This window comes from Pan troglodytes, chromosome 4, assembly GCF_028858775.2.
Source record: "Pan troglodytes isolate AG18354 chromosome 4, NHGRI_mPanTro3-v2.0_pri, whole genome shotgun sequence".
Classification (NCBI taxonomy): domain Eukaryota; kingdom Metazoa; phylum Chordata; class Mammalia; order Primates; family Hominidae; genus Pan; species Pan troglodytes.
Window position 1 is genome coordinate 37249524 of NC_072402.2, and position 21132 is coordinate 37270655.

Sequence of the window (21132 nt, forward strand, 5' to 3'; positions counted from 1 at the left end):
TTTTTTTTTTTACACACAATGCCTATTTATAACCATTTGTTGACAGACTCTACCAATTACTTAAAAAAACGTGTATTTAGACAGAGACAGACCAAAAATGTGAATTCAATGGTGGCCCTAGTTCTGTATTCGATTAGCATCTGCTGGTGCCAGAACTGGAGATGGCTGTCTGTTGTCACTTTAATTGGAGGATGATTAGAAAAAAATACTTGCTTTTCTTCCAATCTTATCTTTGTTGTTACCAGCTCATCAGATCCGCAAGTTCATGTTTATTATGGCCATTATATGTTAGAAGCTCAGTGCATTTTCTGTCTCCACATCATCTATAACATCCTGTTGCCAAATCCAGTTATCTCCTTTCCTGCTTTCTCATACTTTCCCTCTCTTTGACATTAACCATTTTCTCCATGGAGTATTTCCCCTGGCTTCTGAGGCCTTCTTCTAGTCTAACTCCTCCTTCTCAGCCTTTTAGAGGCCCCTTCCCCTATGCTTTGCCTTTCAAATGGTGTTTCTTTCCAGAATTCCATCCTCCTCCCTGTTCTTTTCTCAGTCCATATATTTTTTCCACCTTAAATACAGCCAGAAGAAGTGGAGACAAGGCACCCAGTTTGAGAGTCCAGGACTTGGCAGTGCACATCGGACATTAGAGAGGGGTTACCCATAAAGCTATCTTAGGGGCAGCTGAATATACAGGATCTCTGTGATTCCTACCCTTACCCCAAAAAGCAGGATGGCTCACGGGGGCAGCAGAAAGGTGATGGAGCCAGAGAGAGTAGGTAAGCTATTGTCCATGGTGGATACAGGGAGAGACAAGCTGAAGAGGTTGAACCTGTTTTGATGGCCAAGGCCAGCAGATGGATGTCAATATCCCTATGTGAAATACAGGAGTGGAGCACCATCGAAGGAGTGATGTGAGAAGGAAGTGAGAAGGCTGGGCTTTGTTACTGTGCAGGTTCACCTGGGCTAGAGGCACTATGGTTGGATACACAAAAGAACAGTCTGGGTTAGAGATAAGATTCTGGAGTCTAGAATACCCAGCGAAATGTTGGGCATGGAAACTAGAGGAATGAAAACATTGAAGAGATGAACAGTGAAAAAAGAATAAGCAAATGAGGCTGAAAAGAATGGCAGGTAGAGGCCGGGCGCAGTGGCTCGTGCCTGTAATCCCGGCACTTTGGGAGACCAAGGCAGGCGGATCACAAGGTCAAGAGATCGAGACCATCCTGGCCAACCTGGTGAAACCCCGTCTCTACTAAAAATACAAAAATTAGCTGGGCATGGTGGCGTGTGCCTGTAGTCCCAGCTACTCGGGAGGCTGAGGCAGGAGAATCACTTGAACCCAGGAGGCGGAGGTTGCAGTGAGCCAAGATTGTGCCACCGCACTCCAGCCTGGTGACAGAGTGAGACTCCGTCAAAAAAAAAAAAAAAAAAAAGAATGGCAGGTAGAAATGAGAGGTAGAAATGAGACTCCCAAAGATGAACCCAGATGGAGCATTTTCTCTATGCCAGGCGCTGCAGTAAGTGCTTTGCACGCATTGTCTCACTTAGAGACTGAAAAGGGGAAGGACACCTTAGAAAGAAGAAAATTTCAAAAAGAGAGACCCTCCTTCTGCCTTGATCATATTTGTCACTCTTTCTTTACCTATTGCATTGGCCTATCCATAGGGCTCTTCCTGGATCCTCCTGGGGAATTGGTATGTCTTTTGGAATCTCCTAGCACTTTGTGCGTTTTATTTATTCAGGCAACAAATGTTTATTCCACTATTTTAGAATTTATGGTGGTTAAACAAAATTATTTTATTATTACCTGCTGGACTCCAGCTTATTCATTCTGAAGATTTAGTGTCTAACACATATAGTGATCAACAACATAGGTATTTGTTTAGTAAGTAAATGAATAATATGAAATAAGTTATTTTTTCAAGACTCAAATTTAAACCAAAGCATGAGAAGAGCTCTCGTCAACCTATTTCAGGTATAGGTGGCTTAATTTACTACAACGGTCATGAGTTGAGGATTCATTGAATGGTTGTTTTCTGTCATTTTTGGTTTACACTGCTCAATCAACACTGCTGGCTGATGTCAGACCTTAACCAATTGTTGAAGTTCCCTGTAACACCAGCACATTCTCTGAATACTTACTATGCACAATGCAATAATGATTAACATTTGAACTCTGTCTAGGCTGAGTAAGCCACATCAAAGCTCTTTTTTCACTAGGACTTTTAAAATATCAAATATGAACTGAGTGAGTAGGTGTCAGAGAAATTGACTTTGTAAACTGAAAATCGTAAGCTTAAGATTCATTTGAAATACGTCATGTGGAGTGCATATATAAAAATTATGAGCATTTTAATTTGTCCCCTGTAGGTAATAAATAACATCTGCAATATTCCTCCTCACCTTTTTCTGATTAGCTTCATGTCTGGCATATTTTTCCCCACACTCCTGTTTCGTGTTGTAAGAATTTCTCCAAGGACAGACAGGATTCTAAGTAAGTAGTGAGGGTCTAACAGAAAACTTGCGGCAACCAGGTTCAAGTTCAGAAATGAGGGAAGTATTTAATGGTGGTCAGGCCTCCCTATTTTACTCTTCTTTGGTACACGCTGGCAGAGCTGCACAGGCCCCGAGGGGTGGCAGTGCCTGTGAAAGGCACAGTGCCTGTGAAAGGTCTGTAATCTAGACCCACAAGCCAGCCCCCTCCTCCCCAAAGCTGGTGTGGCTCCCAGGCCCCCTCACTCCCCACATGTACCTGCACCCACATGGGGGCATCCAGCAGAGTGCCCTAGGCCACCAGCATCCCCCTAGGGTCCATGGAGCTGGAGGGACCTCTGGAGACTCCCAAAGATGAACCAAGGTGGACATTGGCCACCTCTGCTGGGCAGCTGCATAGAGTTTGTTTGGGAGGAAGATTTTGTCCTTAAAAGTTTGAAAACCACTGCCTTAACTGTGTAATTTCAATAACTACTATATGATGATGATAATAATAATAGCTAACATTTATTGAGAGCTTACTATCTGCCAGGGACCCTATTATGGGCTTTCAATGTACTATCTCATTTAATTCTCCCAAAAAAATCTCTGAGGCACTTACTGATTTTATCAGCTAGAAAACAGAGGCTAAGTAAAATGCCCATGGTTACAGAGTTATGAAGTAGGAGCAGCGGCCCATTTAGTCTGGCTCCAAAGCCAGGGATCTCAATCTTGCTGCTAATACTGCTATTAATTAGCTCTGGTAAAAGTGAAGAGGCAGCCTGGACAACTGGAAAACAGAACAGCACATGTTTAGTAAGTGCCTATGACAGTCAAGCGTTAAATGATGCTTGAGCCTCAGTTACTCTGAGCTTCACTCTATCCCTCTCACCCCAGTGGCCTCACCTAATTTTGGAAAAGTTGGAGAAGCAGTGAGACAGACAGGGTAAAAAGAAAAAATTGGCTTGTAAATACTCCCCGAATATCCTGCCTGATAAAACATTCTTCCTCCTCTCCCTCCTCCTCCTTCCTATCACCTCTCCCTTTGCCTTTCTCCCCCACCCCACCTCTCTTCTTTGTTTTCTGTTTTCTTTTTGCCTCCCTTATCGGTCCTGTCTTCTTTGCCTTGTGTTAGATTCTTTAGGCTCCTATTTCAGGACAGGTCACATTTACTCTTGCTTCTACACTAGGACACACCCTCCCCTCTTACTACTCAGTGTTAGTTCACTGGCCTCAATAAACACTGGATGTTTTTATTTTATTTCATGTTTGTGCAATTGAAGACTATTGAATTCATTCTGTGTTTTTTTTTTTTCCAAAATGATATATGAATTAGAATTGCCCTTTTGAGCCAAGAACCCTGGTGGGTTTTGTTTTGTTTTTTAACAGAGCCGCAAGCCCAGGAATGAGAAATCAGTTCATAAAATTAATAGCAAGCAAATTTAGAATCCACTACAGCACCTATAGCCAGCTTATAGTAAGCCTGAGAAGCAGACTCCTACAGGATGAGATTGATTCCAGCAGTGTGGTTAGATATTTGGAAATGCCTAAAGAAATGTTTATGCTCAAGTTAAGGTTGCAGCAGAAACCATATAACTTGAGAATTTCTGGGGCCTAAATGTACGGGCTCTACAGAATGTACTACGTTGCTTTGTGCCTCTGCCCAGATCACTCTTCTCCTTTTCCACTTTCCTCCCATGCTGCCCCCAGCACACACATACTTGCCTCATCGCCTCAAAAAAAAATAATAAAAATTGAAATCTTTCTAATGCCAATTCAGCCTTCCAGTTTCATCTGAGACATCACTTCTTCAGGGAGATCTTCTCCTTTCCCTAGACTAATCAAGGTCCCCACCTTGCCTTCCTAGAGCCCCCATCCCTAGCCACAACACCCATCCTAATTGATCATCACTGCTTGTCTCCTTGCCTTCCTCCACCTGGCTGTGTGCCCAGCAACTAGGACTAGTTCAAGAAGTATTTGTTGACGAAGTAAATCAATCTAGTTTGGGGGGACCATGGCCACAGGATCGAGATACTTCTCAGCTCTCTGCTGTCTCCTTACTCTTCCTTTCCAGACTCTGATTCCCGAGCAGTTGGGAAGACATCTTTTTGTTTCTTCCATTCTGAAATTCACTGACCAACTGCGTACATCCATGCTCATAAACATTTGATTTAGCTATAAAATCTATTTTAAATAAAAATGCTAATTAGAGTAGAAACTTCCCGCTCCTCCCTGTCCCCACTATGTGTAAGATAAGTGTGGAGGTGGGAAAAAGAGTGTTGTCTTCTAAGGAGTGGGAGTTGAATGTCTCCTAGGTGCCCACTGCAGGCAGCATGAAAATAATAGGATGGATACTATAGGAGGCACATTTGAGATCTTTCAAATTGCTCCAGCTGACCATCCATGACATGGGCTACCTGGTGAGGCAGGAAGTCCTCTGTGGGACTGTCCTAGGGCAATAGCTGTGCAAAGACCATCATAAGTGCAACAGATGCTGCTGAAGATGGTAATTTCAGGCAGCCTATGTTGGGCCAGGCTGGGCCAAACAGGATGCCGGGGCTCAGCTGGGCTAAACTAAGGGAACCAAAGATAGGTATGAAAGGGACTGTAGGCTCCAGTGACCCCAAGGCAGAACCAGAATTGGGAATCTCTGTTCTATTTCACTCTGTTTTTACAATTCTGGCCAGACCTGTAGTGTGGCATACCACTACAGGTTATGTGGGGAAAATGTTACCACATATTCCACACATAATTTTCTAACAATACCTTGTTCCCTTTGCAGCTGGTTCAGATCTCACAGTCATAAGAGGGTTGAGCAGTTGGTCACACCTTGACTTTGACAGCTGTCAGTCAGAGGCCATAGGTTCAACATATATTGAAATGATTTCTTTCAGTTGGTCAGTTGGTTTTACCTATTTGCCTGGGCTTATGGCGACCACCGTGGAAATTCAAGAGACCTGTACCCAGAATCTGTGCACTTATGGTGCACAGAATGCTCACTACGTGTAGAATCTTATTTCCTCTTCACACTCATTCTATTTAGGTAGTATTTTGGTTCTCATTTTTGCATACAAGGAAACAGGAACTCAGAGTGGTTAAATGACTTTATAAGATAAGAAAAAGAGCTTGTTCTAAAGGCTATTGAAATGCCAGTGATTGATTTCTCTGAGTTACTTTTCAGAACTAGAGTGATGGCATAGGGCAAGCTTATTCAAACCCATGGCCCACAGGCTGCACGTGGCCCAGGATGGCCTTGAATGCGTAACTTTTCTTTTTTTTTTTTTTTGCGACAGATTCTCGCTCTGTCATCCAGGCTGGAGTACAGTGATGTGATCTCGGCTCGCTGCAACCTCCACCTCCTGGGTTCAAGTGCTTCTCATGCCTCAGCCTCCTGAGTAGCTGGGATTACAGGCATGCACCATCACACCTGGCTAATTTTTGTATTTTTAGTAGAGATGGGGTTTTACCACAGTGGCCAGGCTGGTCTCGAACTCCTGGCCTCAAGTGATCTGCCTGCCTCAGCCTCCCAAAGTGCTGGGATTACAGGCGTGAGCCACCATGCCTGTAAACTTTCTTAAAATTCATAAACTTTCTTAAAACATTATGAGTTTTTTTGCAATTTCTTTTTTTTTTTAGCTCATCAGCTGTCATTAGTGTTAGTGTATTTTATGTGTGGCCCAAGGCAATTCTTCTTCCAGCGTGGCTCAAGGAAGCCAGAAGATTGGACACGCCTGGCATACGGCATGCCACTGCGCCATCCAAAACAGCTGTGCACAGCCCCACTTCCCAGCTGTTAGGGGCTTTTTTCATCTTCAAAAATTAAGCAAAGAGGTTCACTAAAGCATCAGTTCAGAGTGTGGGGCTTCTAGTCAGTGTATTTTAGGGAATTGATTTTAGGAAAAAACTATTTTTAGGTCCACGATTATTTTTAAAAACAAAAATCTAGACAACAGTGCATACATGCACGTCTGGATATGTAAGCCCTTACCACACAGCGAGATGAGAGGGTGGCCTTAGCCAAAGCCTGCAGTTGTTGGGACATTCAAAACCATGAGCAGACTGGAGATTTGAGCCACATGTGCACCAGCGCAGTCGCTCAGATGCAGCCTGGGTGCGCTGATCTGGGAGGGGGACTCACGGGCTCTGGGTGTCTGACTAGCTGGCACATGAAGGAACTTAATGACTTGAACCTCACTTTCAGTTTGAGATCCTTTGAACTTTTGTTAGAGTGAGCCATAAAGAAGTGGTCAGCCAATCAGATGTTTAGTATAAACTGAACTTTAGCATAAATAAGCTTTAAGAGACACATTTGATTTACATAATAAATAAAAAAGCTACTTTTAGGAACTTTTAAGTACAAAAGTTGAAGATAGTTGCTAATTAAACCTAAATCTTGCCTGTACATTAAAAACATACTCGACAGAATTTCCAGACTAGAAAACTCCTCAAGAATCAAATTTCTGGGACAGCTGGGGTATTTTTCTCACTTAGCCCAAGTGAGTAAGTTTTACTGTAAGTAAATATGCATACATCATTAAGTGAAGGTGGCATCACACTGGCAGGGAAAGTCAGATGGGTTATTGGCAAAGAATGAAATTTTGCTGATCTTCATAAATTGTGAAATGATAAAAAACAAATAGAACTCAGTAGAAATGAATGGCAGGCCAAACAAACCGGACAGAAAAGGGGCTACAGACTAAAAGTGGTAAATTATAGCTTCCACACATAAATCCTTTTTACCCCAACCCTCTTTAAATTCTAGAACATAAATGGGGGAGCAAATATAGACCCTTTCTAAATCCACACCAGAGAAGTGACTTTGGTTGTTTTTTTGTTTGGTTTTATTTTGTTTTTCTGATATAATAGTGATTTTTGCCTCCTTTCCTCCTTTTTGTAAGGTCTTGGGTAGAAGAGGTTGTAAAAGAAAATGAAACTATATTATACTGATGATAATAGCTACCATTCAGTGATAGTTATTGACAGATGTTAATATCTGTTTCATAGAGCAAAGATTAAATGAGTTATACATAGAACACTTAAAGCAGTGTTTTATGTTTATAAGCATGTAGTATTTAAGTATTAGATATTATTATCTTTAATGTTGGCAATTGTCTTAACAATATAACAGATATTCTACTAAGCACTATATATGTCTTATCTCACTTGCTACTGTTATGTTAATTTTATAGATAGTAATCTGAGGCATGGGAAGTTTAAAAAGTTGCCCAAGATTGCACAGGTGGTAATAACTGCGTACTTTCTATATGCTGTACTTAGTACTAGACATTTTTAATGTATCGTTGCATTTAGACCTCACAACAATACTGAAACTGAGGCCTAGGGAGGCCAGCTAACACCGAGATCACACAGCCAGTGAATGATGGAGCTGAGATTCAAACCCAAGCAGTCTGGCTCCAAAAGTGCATGTTCTATGCTACTGTGTACTATGGCCTCCTGGAGAAGGGCTGGTAGGATGCCACTTCAATGATACAGCCCTTTCCTCCATCCTCATTACCATCCCTAGCACTGCTTTCCTTCAGGGTCACAACAGTAGGTCTTCCTAAGCCCCATTCTCCAATCAAGTCCAGCTCATTGTACTTGAGCAGCATTTCGGAGAGGAAATGCCTCTAGACCCTCCCGTTCACCCTACAGCGCTGTTTGTGCCACGCTTCCCTCACCACCCTGCCAAGCCCTTGCTTGCACACCTCTAATGCCAGAAAATCATCCTCCCAAGGAAACTCATTCTTTCTGTCTTGGGGAAGCTCTGTCTGGTGGAAACATATTCCTCATATTGACCCAAATGGTGCTATGTGCCTTTAACCTCTCTGTGCCTCAGTTTATTCATCCATGGGACTTTCACGAGGATTAAATTAGACACCAAGTGCTTAAAACAATGCCTCATCTGTATTACGTTTGCTAAATATTAGCTGCTATTACTATTTTATTATTATTATTTCTCTCTATGGATTCCACCCCAAATGCTTTATAATACAAATTGAGTCCTTCTTGAATTCACTCTTTTTCACCCTTTTGTCAGCTGCAGCCTGCCCTCCAGGATATGATGGTGGCCTTTGTGATGGCTTTGTAGACTCTATACCATATCACTCCAGTCTGCTGTACATGCATCGTTAAGAACTGTCTTTCTGGGATATTGCTTTTGTACATCATTTCCCTCTTCAGAAGCCAAACTGGTTCTTGGTTGCTTTCATACTTTGGATGGATTATTAGGTTCTCTACTAATTTCTTGCTGATCTCTACCCATGCTCTTCTCTCTGGGCGTGAAAACTTCCTGTCTTCCATGGACTTTCCTCTTCTTATTTGCAGGTCAGCTCACATATTTATTTTGTTTAAGCATTATGTAGTTAAAAGTCTCAAAGGCTATATACCAAAATGTTAACAGCAACTAATAAATTAACAGGTCATTTTTATTTTCCTTTTCATGTTTTTCCGTATTTTCCAACATATATACAACAAACATATAAATTGCATTATTATGAAAAATACTGTGTTTCCTAAAAGTACAATCATACACTGTATTATACAATACTTTCCAAGGTCAAGAGGATGCCTTGTGCAGTCAAGAGAGTAGGATTGCCTTTCATGAAGATCAGAAGTATCTCTAGCCCTCCCCTCAGTCCCTTCCCTTTTTGGTAAACCCATTGGAATCACTAATTAGTGTATTTCAAACTATATATATTAGCCATAGACCCTTTCTTCAAACAAAAATGTAGGCCAGATGTGGTGGCTCACACTTATAATACCTCAGCACTTTGGGAAGCCAAGGTGGGAGGATGGCTTGAGGCCAGGAGTTTCAGACCAGCCAGGTAACGTAGGGAAACAATTACAAAAATCATAGTGGCCTCTTTAAAAATTTTTTTTCTAATTTTTTTAAAATTAGCTAGGCATGGTAGCACATGCCTGTGGTCCTAACGACTCAGGAGGCTGAGGTAGGAGGATCATTTGAGCCAAGAAGTTCAAGGCTGCAGTAAGCTGTGATCTCACCACTGTATTTTAGCCTGAGCAACAGAGTAAGACCTTATCTCAAAAAATAAAAAAATAAATTAAAAAAATGTAGAGAAGTACAACATATTTAGCAGATATTATAGATTCTTCCTTAAGGAGTTGAACTCTGTTGAAATGGAAATGGTGAACCTGGACCCCGACCCACTAACTCACCATCCTATTTCAAGACAACTTCCGAGTTACTTCCAGAACCTACTTTGGGTCTGGAGAACACATTTCTCCACTGAAACCACCATCAGGCCACCTCATTCTGGTAACAAACAACTCCCAATTTCTAGGGGTTGCTCAGATAAGGAGTGCCGTAAGTTTACTACGTATTATGTAACATATTTCATCAGTCCTAAAATTTTCTGCTGATCTCCTTTTTCCCATCCAAAATCAATACACACGGCTAATCCATCTTATAGCTGAATATTTCTGTCTGGCCAGAAAGCTTTATTATCTCAGAGGTGGCTTTCAGCTCAGAAGGAAACGAGAAAAATTTGTTTGTTTATACTTCTCTCTTAACTCCCTAGCTTCTGCTCATTCATCAAGCTAATAGATGGAATATTTGGCTCTTCTGATTCGCCATTTGAAACCCTCTGCTCTCTTGGCTTCTGCAATGTCCTGTTTAACTGGTTCACTTCCTCATATTATTTTCCTCTCTACTCCGTTTGCTGTTTTCCTTTGGCCCTCAGTGCTCTGTTTCTGGGCGTCTGCTTTCTTGCTTCCCTCCCTAGGCAGCGAGTCCACTTCCAGGGTTAAGCAATCCCTGCATTGCGGGTGATGCTTAGTGTGTGCCTCAGTCTGTCAGACAGAGGCCAGTCCTATAGCTCCAATATGTTGTGGAGCCGTCTACCTTGAGCTCCAGTTAATTCCTAAAATCAGTATGTCTCATTCCAGAATCCTTTACTCCCCACTATTTCCCGTCTCAACATCTCTGTTCTGCCAATATCAACAGTATTCTCTCAATCACCAAACTCAAAACCTTGGATTTTATTTATCTTTTATATTCTTTTGTCACCAAATATCTTGGCTTTCACCTTGGGAACTTCTCTTAGATGTCTCTTTGCTCATCACTTCATGTCATGGAATTCCAGAACACAGTGCTATATTACCGCATACAGTTGTTAATCAACAAATATTTCTTAAATTGGAATCTAGTCCAACTCTGTCAAAGAAGTTTTAAAAGTTTGTTAACATTCTAAGAAACCTCTGCCTCCTGTCTTGGGTCCTGACAGTTTATCCGATACACTGTCAAGTTAATAATGAAAACACCCAGTGCAGCCAAAGCAATCTTGGGAAAAAATAAAAATGGGAGGACTCAGGCTTGCTGATTTCTAAGGTTACTACTAAGCTTGACAAGTCCTGGTAGTGTGGTACTGGCATAAGAATAGACATAGATCAGCTACGTGTGTGGCTCACACCTGTAATCCCAGCACTTTGGGAGGCTGGATCGCTTGAGGCCAGGAGTTTGAGACCAGCCTGGCCAACATAGTGAAACCTGTATCTATATAAATAGATAGATAGATAGATAGATAGATAGATAGATAGATAGATATCGATTTTTTAATAACTATAGATCAATGGAATGGAATCGAGAGTCCAGAAATAAACCCCCATGCTTATGGTCAATTGGGTTTTGACAAGGATACCAAGACAATTAAAGAGGAAAAGAATACTCTCTCAGACAAATGGTTCTGAGACAACTGAGATATCTATATACAAAAGGATGAAATTGGGTGGGTATGGTGGCTCATGCCTGTAATCCCAGCACTTTGGAAGGCTGGAGTGAGAGGATTGCTTGAGGCCAGAAGACAAGCCTGGGTAACACTGCAAGACCCCCATCTCTATAAAAAATCAGCTGGGCATGATGGCATGTGCCTGTAGTCCCAGCTATTCTGGAGGCTGAGGTGAGAGGATCGCTTGAGCCTGGGAGTTTAAGGATGCAGTGAGCTAAAGCTAAGATCGCACTCCAGCCTGGGTGATGGAGTGAGATCCTGTCTCTAAAAAGAATAAAATTGAGAATGTAATACAGAACACTTTTCAGCCATTTTTTAATGCTCTGCAGTTACTCGAAAGGTTAAACATAGACTTACCATATAACTCAGCAATTCTGCTTCTAGGTATATACCCAAGAGAGGTGAAGATGTACATCCACACTGAAATTGTACATGAATGTTCATGGCGCATTACTCGTAGTCGCCAAAAAGTATAAACAAAGAAGTGTCCATTAATTGATGAATAAAGAAAATGTGGTATATTTTTGGCAATATACAGGAATGAAAGGAATATTATTCATTATTTAAAAAGAATGAAGTACTGATACATGCCACAAAACGAATGAACCTTGAGAACATTATGCCAAGTGAAAGAAGCCAGACACGAAAGGCCACATATTGTCTGATCCTATTTATATAAAATGTCCAGAATAGGTAAATCCAGAGCACAAAGTGGGTTAAGGGTTGCCTAGGGCTGGAGGGTGTGGGAGTAAATGGGGATTAACTGCCAATGGTGCAGGGTTTCTTTCTGGGGTGATAAAAACGTTCTAAAATATGTTACAGTTATGGTTATACAACTTTGTGAATATATCATACTAAAAACCATGGAATTTTACACTAAAAATGGGTGAATTTGATCATATGTGAACTATATGATATACTCTTTAAAAAATATATTTAAATTCCTCTTATGTCTCCCTATTGATTAGAAGGAAAAGTTGCCACCTCTCTGACCCTTCTTCTGCAGCCACATCTCCCTCTGACCATAATCAAGAAGTACTCCTTGCATTTATGAACTCATGTCATTAGATCGGGCCCACCCAGATAAATCTGAGATAATCCTCACATCTTACAGGTCTTACCTATAATCATATCTGCAGAGTCCCTTATGGCATGGAAGGTGATGTATTCATAGGTTCTGGGAGATTAGGATGTTGACATTTTGAGGAACCATTATCCTGCCTATCATACCCTGTTTTATACTTCTTTCTATTGCATAAGAGTCTCACACATGTTGACAGATGGATGGAAAAAATATATTATGCAGGTACTAACAGCAGCAACAATGACAGCTAAAACTGAGCTATCTATACATCAGATAGAGTAGATTTAAAGGAGGAAAGCATTATTAGAATTAAAGAGGGAGTTTTCAAAATAATTATCCAGTCATAGAAGAGATTTTTAACATACCTCTCTCAGTAACTGATAGAGCAAGCAAACAAACAAAAATGTCCATAAAGATATAAAAGATTTGAACACCATAGTTAACAAACTTGACCTAAATGATATACAGAGCATTGAGCCCAACAACTTCAGACTACATATTTTTTACATTGGTGCTTGGATAATTCATAGTACGTATTAGAAATGAAAATGTTGAATATCTGTTATTCAAAAGGTTATAAAAAAAATAACAAATTAAGCCCAAAGAAAATAAAAGGAGGGAAATAATAAAGATAAAAGAAGTTAATGAAATAGAAAACAAACATATTACAGATAGGATCTACAAGGCCAAAAGTTTGTTGTTTGAAAAGACTAATAAAATCAGGCCAGGTGCGGTGACTCACGCCTGTAATCCCAGCACTTTGGGAGGCCAAGGCGGGCGGATCATGAGGTCAGGAGTTCCAGACCAGCCTGGCCAACATGGTGAAAACCTGTCTCTACTAAAAATACAACAAATTAGCTGGGCATGGTGGCATGCGCTTGTAATCCCAGTGACTCAGGAGGCTGAGGCAGGAGAATTGCTTGAACTCCAGAGGCAGAGGTTGCAGTGAGCCAAGATCGCACCACTGCACTCCAGCCTGGGTGACAGAGCAAGACTCCATCTAAAAAGAAAAAAAAAAAGACTAATAAAATCAATTAAACACTAGCAAAATGTATCTTGGAAAAAAATGAGAAGCATGAATTGCCAATATCAGGAATAAACAGGCAATATTACTACAGATGCTACAAACATTTAAAAGATAATACAAAACAAAAGTTCACATGTACTACACAAATTCCTAATAAAATACAAGTTATCAAAACTGACAAAGGGAGAAATAGAAGATCTAAATTGTCCTATACCTGCTCAGGAAATTAAATCAATAATTTCAAACCTCCCCACAAAGAAAACTCTAGGCCTAGATGGCTTTACCAACAAACTCTTTTTTATGGATGAATAGTATTCCATTGTGTCTATATATCACATTTTCTTTATCCATTCATCTATTGATGGACACTTAGGTTGATTCCATATCTTGACTATTATAAATAGTGTTGCAATAAACATGGAGGTGCAGGTATCCCTTTAGTATACTGATTTCCTTTCGTTTGGATAAATACCTAGTGGTGGGATTACTGCACTGTATGGTAGTTCTATTTTTAATTTTTTGAGGAACCTCCATACTGTCTTCCATAATACCTTTACTAATTTACACTCCCACCAACAGTACACACATACATTTTTAAAGCATAAAACAGTGCTATATATTATCCCTTGGCACATATGTATTCTGCATTTTAAAATGGCTGAAGGATGCACTGAAGTCACAATAGCAGCAGCCTCTAGAGGAGTAAATGAAAGGACAGGGTTTGAGGATAGGAACAAAGGAGACTTCAACTTCATTTTTATTGTCCAGTTTCTTTTATTTTTTTTAAAAAACGGTAAACATGGTAAAATGTTAACATCTGTTCATTTTGGGTGATGGCTCATAGGGTGTTAGTCATATTATTCTTTGTAATTTTCCCTTTGTTTAATTTCTCAAAATGAAAACAATAAAGTCAAGATAATAGTATCTTTCATAGTTTAGTCTTAGGCTTATTTATTGTTTAGGTATTTTATGTTCCTGTTTGTTTTAGGAAAAAAATGTGTATAAATATAAGTATAGATGAGATAGTTAAATTTCCTTTTTTTGTTTGTGTTCACAAAACATGCTTGTTTTATTTAACATTCTTTGGTATCAAAATGTGGCCTTCATACAAACTTGTGAGGAGTAAACCATGAGGGTTCACAGTTTTACCACAGTCTGTATGTTAGCAACCATTTCCTGTGATAGACATGCTCATGCACCTCAAGTACTAGAAGTATCCATTTGTATTGGAGCCAAAACATCCGCAAGCAGAGAAACAAGAAGTCAAAAATATTTTCCTCTTTGGTGCTAAAGATTTGCTGCTGTGTGATTGTTGAGACTGAAGTTCTGAAAGCACCAGTGTTTGCTGGATCTGTCTCCAGCTTGTCTCTACAAGGTCATTTCCAAAAGACTGTCAAAAGAATGGCATGTCCCGCCTTTTCCACCACCGACACACCCTGCATGAAAACCCCAGGAGCACAGAAGTCCTGCTTGGGTGAGGATAAGGGCTCTCTCAAAGTCTATTATCAAAGGAAGGCAGACAGATGGGTTAACCACTCCAATGGAGTCTATACTTTTACAGACATATCACATATTATGACAATTAATTATTAGGCTGGTGGTTCAGCAACCTTTCGAAGTGATCCCAAGATGATTGCTGTGACCATATTTGAAAAGCTAACAGATGAATGTGGGCTTAAAACAGACTATATGTTATTCAGCTAGGCCTCAACCATAGGCATAGGTAGGAGTGAGGTGAGGGCCCTCGTGGACCCACCAGGGTCTTCCACAAGAGTAGAACTCTTGCCTTGTTCACTCCTTTCATAATCAGGCAAAGGAAGGAGTTATTCAAAAGGAGGAACTGAGCATGTTCAACCGAGACCCTTTTTGCTGTCCAATTTCCAGCCAGCCTGTCACCTGGATATATGTAAGCACTCTGGTCTGCGCTCGGCTGTGTGCTCTAAGGGAGCCCACTGGGTGTTCAGCAAGATCAATGGTGAGGGTTAAATCTTTCTAAGTCAAGGGTCAGTTACAAACAAGATCTCTCTGCTACAGATCTGAAGCTGTATTCTCTCCAATCAATTTTGTCAGTAACAAAAGCAGTATTTTTTGTTCCATCTGTCTATCTTCTACCTCTTAATTGGTTTCAAACTTAAGAGGTGGTAGAGATTAGTAATTGCTCCCCACAAAAGCAAAAAACCAACCTGATGATCAATTAAGATCTCAAAAATGATAAATTAATATAATCCATGATACCAGCCAAAAATTTGTATACCAAATTTATTCTTACCCCCATAGTTATCCTGTCTGAATAGTTAACTGAGCACTGCTCACTTTTAGATTCCTTAAGAGTTGTTAAAAAATAAGTCTTTGTACTCTATCATGGCATGCATGAACTCTCATAGCTTGAAACGACTGCATTAAAATGTACATTTTATAATTTCTTATACTATTTACATAGGTATAAGTATACACAGAAAATGTATTTAAATGTTTAACAGCCAAAAACAAAAACCAAAAAAAAGTCATTCTGCTGTAACAGAACACTGTTCTGCATATGGCTAGCTGTACATTGGCAGAACATAGCGATTTTAAGGATGAATTAGTGTTGTAATCTCTTTGGGATTTCCTTTATATTTGCGGTGGTTTATGACTGACATTTCATGTAACTATAGCTTTCTGTTTGGATTTAATGAAAGATTCATTTCTGTGGCAAGATACACATTTGCACTCCAGTGTTGAATAAAAGCTACTGTTCTGCAAGGGTATAAAATGCTGATTTATAACAACACGTTCCAATAACAGCGATCTAATTCTTTCAAACTATTTCTTCCCAGGTCCCAGGAACAGCATGGCTCCAGCAAAGGATGACTCTTCTCTTCCAGAATATTCAGCCTTTAACACATCTGTCCATGCTGCAATTAGACATGGAAATTGGAAACTCCTCACGGGCTACCCAGGTAGAGTCCTTAGCTTAGCAAACTTCCCTTCCCGTGGTAGACAAAGCAGGGCTGTGTCCTCAGGGCAGTATCTCCAGTCTATCTGCCCTCCTGGGATTTGATTCCCACGGCCATTTCTCTGGAAAGAGAGGACATTATCACTCTTGTTCTAACCGTTTCCCACCTCTTCCTCTGTGGCTCCTCCTCAAGGCCCCTAAGCCCTACCACTTACCTCACTTTGCTCAGATACCTGAAATCTTAATTTGTCTTTCTAATCTTTCATGATCCCTCCTGATATATGTCCTAGAAAGACAACTATTTATTCAGGGTTTTCTTTTCCCACTTGTAAGACCCCGCCTGTTCCCAATTACACAGCTTCCATCATTGTAATGGTGCAAGTAAGCTTTCCCAGTGGATCATCAAGGAGAAGCTTACTGAAGTAACAAATGCCTTTTGCAAAACATATCTCTGGGGCTGCTGAATGAGGAGATAGGAAGAAATGGTTTAACCTACTCGTCCTAACCAAAAAAAAAAAAAAAGAGAGAGAGAGAGAGAGAGAAAGACGGAGAGAATTAACTGTAGCAGGGGTGAAAGGAAGAAATGTCACTCTTATGCTTCATGGAAAATACGGATTTTAAATATATGTGGCTATCAAGCACAGCACATTTAGCTAACAAAGAGAGTCTCTGAGAGCTACACCCTCAACCAGTGGTATAGCTGGGGAAGGAGGTTGCTCCTCTGATTATATTCTCTAAGAGTAATATCTTTTCAATACTTTTAAAATATGTGGGATGATGGTTAAGGCTGTGATGTAATTAATCAATGTTTACAATGAGAACATTTTTGGCGTTTGCAATATGACAAGTCTTTTTTGACTGGGATTGTCCCATGTATTGCAAGACCTTAGCATCACTAGCTCATGCACACTAAATGCCAGGAGTACCCCTATGCCCTAGTCCTTGTGACAAGGACATACACACATGCACACACGTTTCTGGGTGTCCTGGCTTGTGAAGCAGTGAGACATGTCTAGTTAAAGCACCAGAAGTCAAGTCTGAGAAGCATCTAGAGACAGCATCTAGGGCCACATCTTTTTATGTTTCCACACCCACAACCCAGTGCAGCCTTGGCCTCAGACTCCTTCCCTGAAATTAGAACCTGCCTCTGTGCTTCTCCCTCAGTAAACTGTTTTGTTTTCTTTGCTAGGCTGTGGTTACTGGTTCCCTCCACCGTCTCAATACAATGTTTCTGAGATACCCTCATCAGACCCACCAACCAAGACCCTCTGGCTCTTTGATATTGATCGGGACCCTGAAGAAAGACATGACCTGTCCAGAGAATATCCTCACATCGTCACAAAGCTCCTGTCCCGCCTACAGTTCTACCATAAACACTCAGTGCCCGTGTACTTCCCTGCACAGGACCCCCGCTGTGATCCCAAGGCCACTGGGGTGTGGGGCCCTTGGATGTAGGATTTCAGGGAGGCTAGAAAACCTTTCAATTGGAAGTTGGACCTCAGGCCTTTTCTCATGACTCTTGTCTCATTTGTTATCCCAACCTGGGTTCACTTGGCCCTTCTCTTGCTCTTAAACCACACCGAGGTGTCTAATTTCAACCCCTAATGCATTTAAGAAGCTGATAAAATCTGCAACACTCCTGCTGTTGGCTGGAGCATGTGTCTAGAGGTGGGGGTGGCTGGGTTTATCCCTCTTTCCTAAGCCTTGGGACAGCTGGGAACTTAACTTGAAATAGGAAGTTCTCACTGAATCCTGGAGGCTGGAACAGCTGGCTCTTTTAGACTCACAAGTCAGACGTTCGATTCCCCTCTGCCAATAGCCAGTTTTATTGGAGTGAATCACATTTCTTACGCAAATGAAGGGAGCAGACAGTGATTAATGGTTCTGTTGGCCAAGGCTTCTCCCTGTCGGTGAAGGATCATGTTCAGGCATTCCAAGTGAACCACCCCTCTTGGTTCACCCCTCACTCACTTATCTCATCACAGAGCATAAGGCCCATTTTGTTGTTCAGGTCAACAGCAAAATGCCTGCACCTTGATTGTGGCTTTTAAAATAAAGAAATGTGTTTTTATCGTAATTTATTTCCCCCCAGCCATTGCTCACTCTGTCTAGACTTCCTGCCACTTCCAATTCTTCTGTGGCTTTTCCTGCCTTTCCTTTTGACCTCAGTAGTCCTATCCCTGGGAAGACCACTTTGCTTCTCTACCTGAGCACCCCTGATTTCTGGAACGCTGCTGAGCCCTGCCTTACTTTTGCCCCTAGGGCTGAAGCTAGAGGCCTCCCCGTAATAGGCGGTGGAGTTGCTCTGTGAGGATGTTCATGGTAGACACTAAGAGGGCTGGGTGGGAGATGCTTGGCTCTGTGGCATCTGTTCAGCGAGGCTTTTCCTATATTGCATGGAGTTAGTCATTGTGATTGTAGCTTTATCTCATAATATATTAAGACTTGCACTGCTATTTACTAGCAGTGAGAAGAAACCTCAGGAAAGGATATGAAAAAGCAAGTGGCCAGTGTCTGGGATACTGGGCCTTGGTAAAGCAGAGGAGGGCACACCCACAGTCCTCTTATTCTCGGTTTTACTGCTTGTTTTGAGGTTCTGGGGTCTGGCAAAGAGGATGCAGTTTGACCTGCAGCCCTTTCTCAATCCCACTAATTCTTACTAATGTGGAACAGTCCATATTAGCTCCAGAGAGTGTCAAACCCAGAGAAATGTGTGCAAAAATGATACTCTTTTCTGCATTAGCCCCACCATTTTGTTCACCAATGCTTGGAACACTGCCTGAAGGCACTCAATACATTTTTTAATTTTTATTTTATTTTTAATTTTTTATATCTTTTTGAGACGATCTCACTCTGTCACCAGGTTGGAGTACAGTGGCACAATCACAACTCACTGTAGCCTCAAACTCCTGGGCTCAAGTGATTCTCCCACCTCAGGCACCCAAATAGCTGGAACTACAGGCATATACCGCCACACCCAGCTAATTTTATTTTTTGAAAAGACAAGGTTCCCTATGTTGCCCAGCTGGTCTTAAACTCCTGGGCTCCAGCAATTCTCCCAGCTTGGCCTCCGAAAGTGCTGGGATTACAGGCGTGAGTCACCATGCCTGGCCTCATTTTTTAAAACAAATGAATAAATGGACAAATGAGTAAATGAGAAAGTCTCACACCATGAAAGATGCTAGTCCAATGAGCTGAATACAGAGGTAATATAAATGTCTTCCAGCTGTTGCTTTTCTGTTCTCAAGCTGCCCCTCCTGGGGTAGGAGCGTAATCTACATCACTGGGCAGTCACAGGACACTCTATAGCAAGGTTGTAGCGTCCTCTCCAGTGGGGGGAGAAAAGGAACTGTGCCTACCAAAGGTACTCTCTTGTCAGCAATTTCCATTTCTATTCTTTATGGGACACTAGAAACTAAAAGCAACAAATAATCTGATATAAGTCCTTGTATAGTCATCCTTCAATTCAGTAGCAATATTTTCTGGTCACTACTAACCTGTATTGTATTAAAATGAGACTATTGGAAGGAAATGGTGCTAAAACTAATAACATCTCTTACCAACCTTTACCCAACTCCTGGGTTGGCAAACAGCTGACCAAACTGCCATCACCTCCCACTTGGAAGTGTATGGCTGACAGCATGAAATAGCTGAGCCCAGATGTTCCTTCTGCATCCTCCGAATCCCAGGGCTGGGTGTAGGTAGCCGTTGGAGGCCATCGCTACAGGGCACCTATCTGTTATCGCTGCTGTCCTCCCAACAGCTGTCTCCAGTTCTAGTTCCTTGGTTTTCAGGCACAGTGGGGGATGTTCTGCACCCAGTGGACTTCAAAAGAGTTTGAAGACTTAATTTTTTGTAAAACAAGTACTTGAGATTTTGGTTTATCCATAATAGAATGTATCTCATTAGATTCCCTGATTCTGTATAAGAATGTGAAAAGATTGATATATGGTTGTTAGAAATAATGTTATTTCTTTCCAATTTTTTTTTTTTTTTTTTTGAGATGGAGTCTCGCTCTGTCACCCAGGCTGGAGTGCAGTGGTGTGATCTCGGCTCACTGCAGCCTCTAACTCCCAGGTTCAAGCTATTCTCCTGCCTCAGCCTCCCAAGTAGCTGGATTACAGGCATACACCACCATGCCTGGCTATGTTTTGTATTTTTCGTAGAGATAGGGTTTCACCATGTTGGCCAGGCTGGTCTCAAACTCCTGACCTCAAGTGATCCACCCACTTCAGCTTCCCAAAGCACTGGGATTACAGGTGTGAGCCACTGTGCCCGGCAAATTTTTTTACCTTTACAGAAGGTTTTGCTTATTTAATTGTGAGCTCATTTTTCTTTGTTACTACATGATTATTCCAGATTTGGGGGACAAAATAAAATTAATCTTTTAAAATGTGTCAGCCATATGTATGGGGCTTCCATTTGGGGTGATGAGAAAGTTCTGGAACTAGATAGTGGTCATGGTTATACAACATCATAAATGCAATTACTGCCACTGAATTGTATATTTTAAAGTGGTTAAAATGTTAAGTTTTATGTTTTATTACAATTTTTTAAATGTGTCAACCAACTTTATGGTACATAAATTATATCTCAGTAAAGCTGTTAAATAAATAAATATAAAAATTTTAGAACTAAAAAAAGTGTCAATCATTGCCCTAAGAATATAAACTATAAAATAAGGTATTAGAGGGAGGTCAAGGAAGGGTAGGAGTGAAAACAAAGTGACAGTAAAAGAGAGTATTAGCTCTCTATTGCTGCGTAACAAATTACCCCAAAACTTAGCAGCTTAAAACAATAAACATTCATAACTTCACACATTCTATGAGGGTAAGGACACTGGGAGTGGTTTAGCCCAGTGGTTCTGGCT

The 21132-nt window shown here is 41.0% G+C and overlaps 1 protein-coding gene across 1 annotated transcript in view; it reads left to right on the forward strand.

Annotated features, from left to right (window-relative positions):
* ARSB (arylsulfatase B) overlaps positions 1-20905 on the forward strand; it is a 205893-nt gene extending 184988 nt beyond the window's left edge. Inside the window, exons 8-9 of the mRNA XM_009448969.5 lie at positions 16144-16266; positions 17452-20905. Coding sequence (XP_009447244.4) covers positions 16144-16266; positions 17452-17717 — 389 coding nt within the window. The 3' untranslated portion in view covers positions 17718-20905. The remainder of the gene's footprint in view (positions 1-16143; positions 16267-17451) is intronic.
* Positions 20906-21132: the final 227 nt, after the last annotated feature.